Genomic DNA, 448 nt, shown 5'->3' with positions numbered 1-448 from the left:
CATGCACACACCTACGAATATTTTTATTATTATAATTGCCTTTATCACTTTATGTCTTGCATCAGAAACCTTTTCTTCCTTTTCTCATAAAAGAAACTTCAGCTCTTCTCTTTTTTTCTTCATGTATACCATTTTTTCTTGATTAATATAAATAAAGAACGAAAAAAAAAACACAAACAAAACTTTTTCTTTTTTTTACCAAAATTTCAACCTCACTCGTCTCCTCGACCACTTACCATAACGAAGACGAAGATGTATAAGATGATAATGGTGAAAACTGGTACAACGGCCTCTATTAGAATCATAATGAGACGTGACTTCTTGTTTTTGTTACTCATGTCACATTCCATGGTGTGGGCGTTGAAGGTGTAGTGACCCAGAAGCTGTGGAGAAAGAGACGTGAGATAGACACGGGTCAGTTTGAGATGATTTTGAGGAGGGTGTGCAT

At 35.5% G+C, this 448-nt stretch overlaps 1 protein-coding gene across 1 annotated transcript in view; it reads right to left on the bottom strand.

The window, feature by feature from the left end:
• LOC119581950 (G-protein coupled receptor moody-like) overlaps positions 1-448 on the bottom strand; it is a gene marked incomplete in the record, with an annotated part of 84922 nt that overhangs the window by 8958 nt on the left and 75516 nt on the right. Inside the window, 1 exon segment of the mRNA XM_037930130.1 lies at positions 237-383. Coding sequence (XP_037786058.1) covers positions 237-383 — 147 coding nt within the window.

This window comes from Penaeus monodon, chromosome 15 (assembly GCF_015228065.2).
Source record: "Penaeus monodon isolate SGIC_2016 chromosome 15, NSTDA_Pmon_1, whole genome shotgun sequence".
NCBI classification, from domain to species: domain Eukaryota; kingdom Metazoa; phylum Arthropoda; class Malacostraca; order Decapoda; family Penaeidae; genus Penaeus; species Penaeus monodon.
The sequence above is the reverse complement of the archived record's forward strand: the minus strand, read 5'-3'. Positions and strand labels throughout refer to the sequence as shown.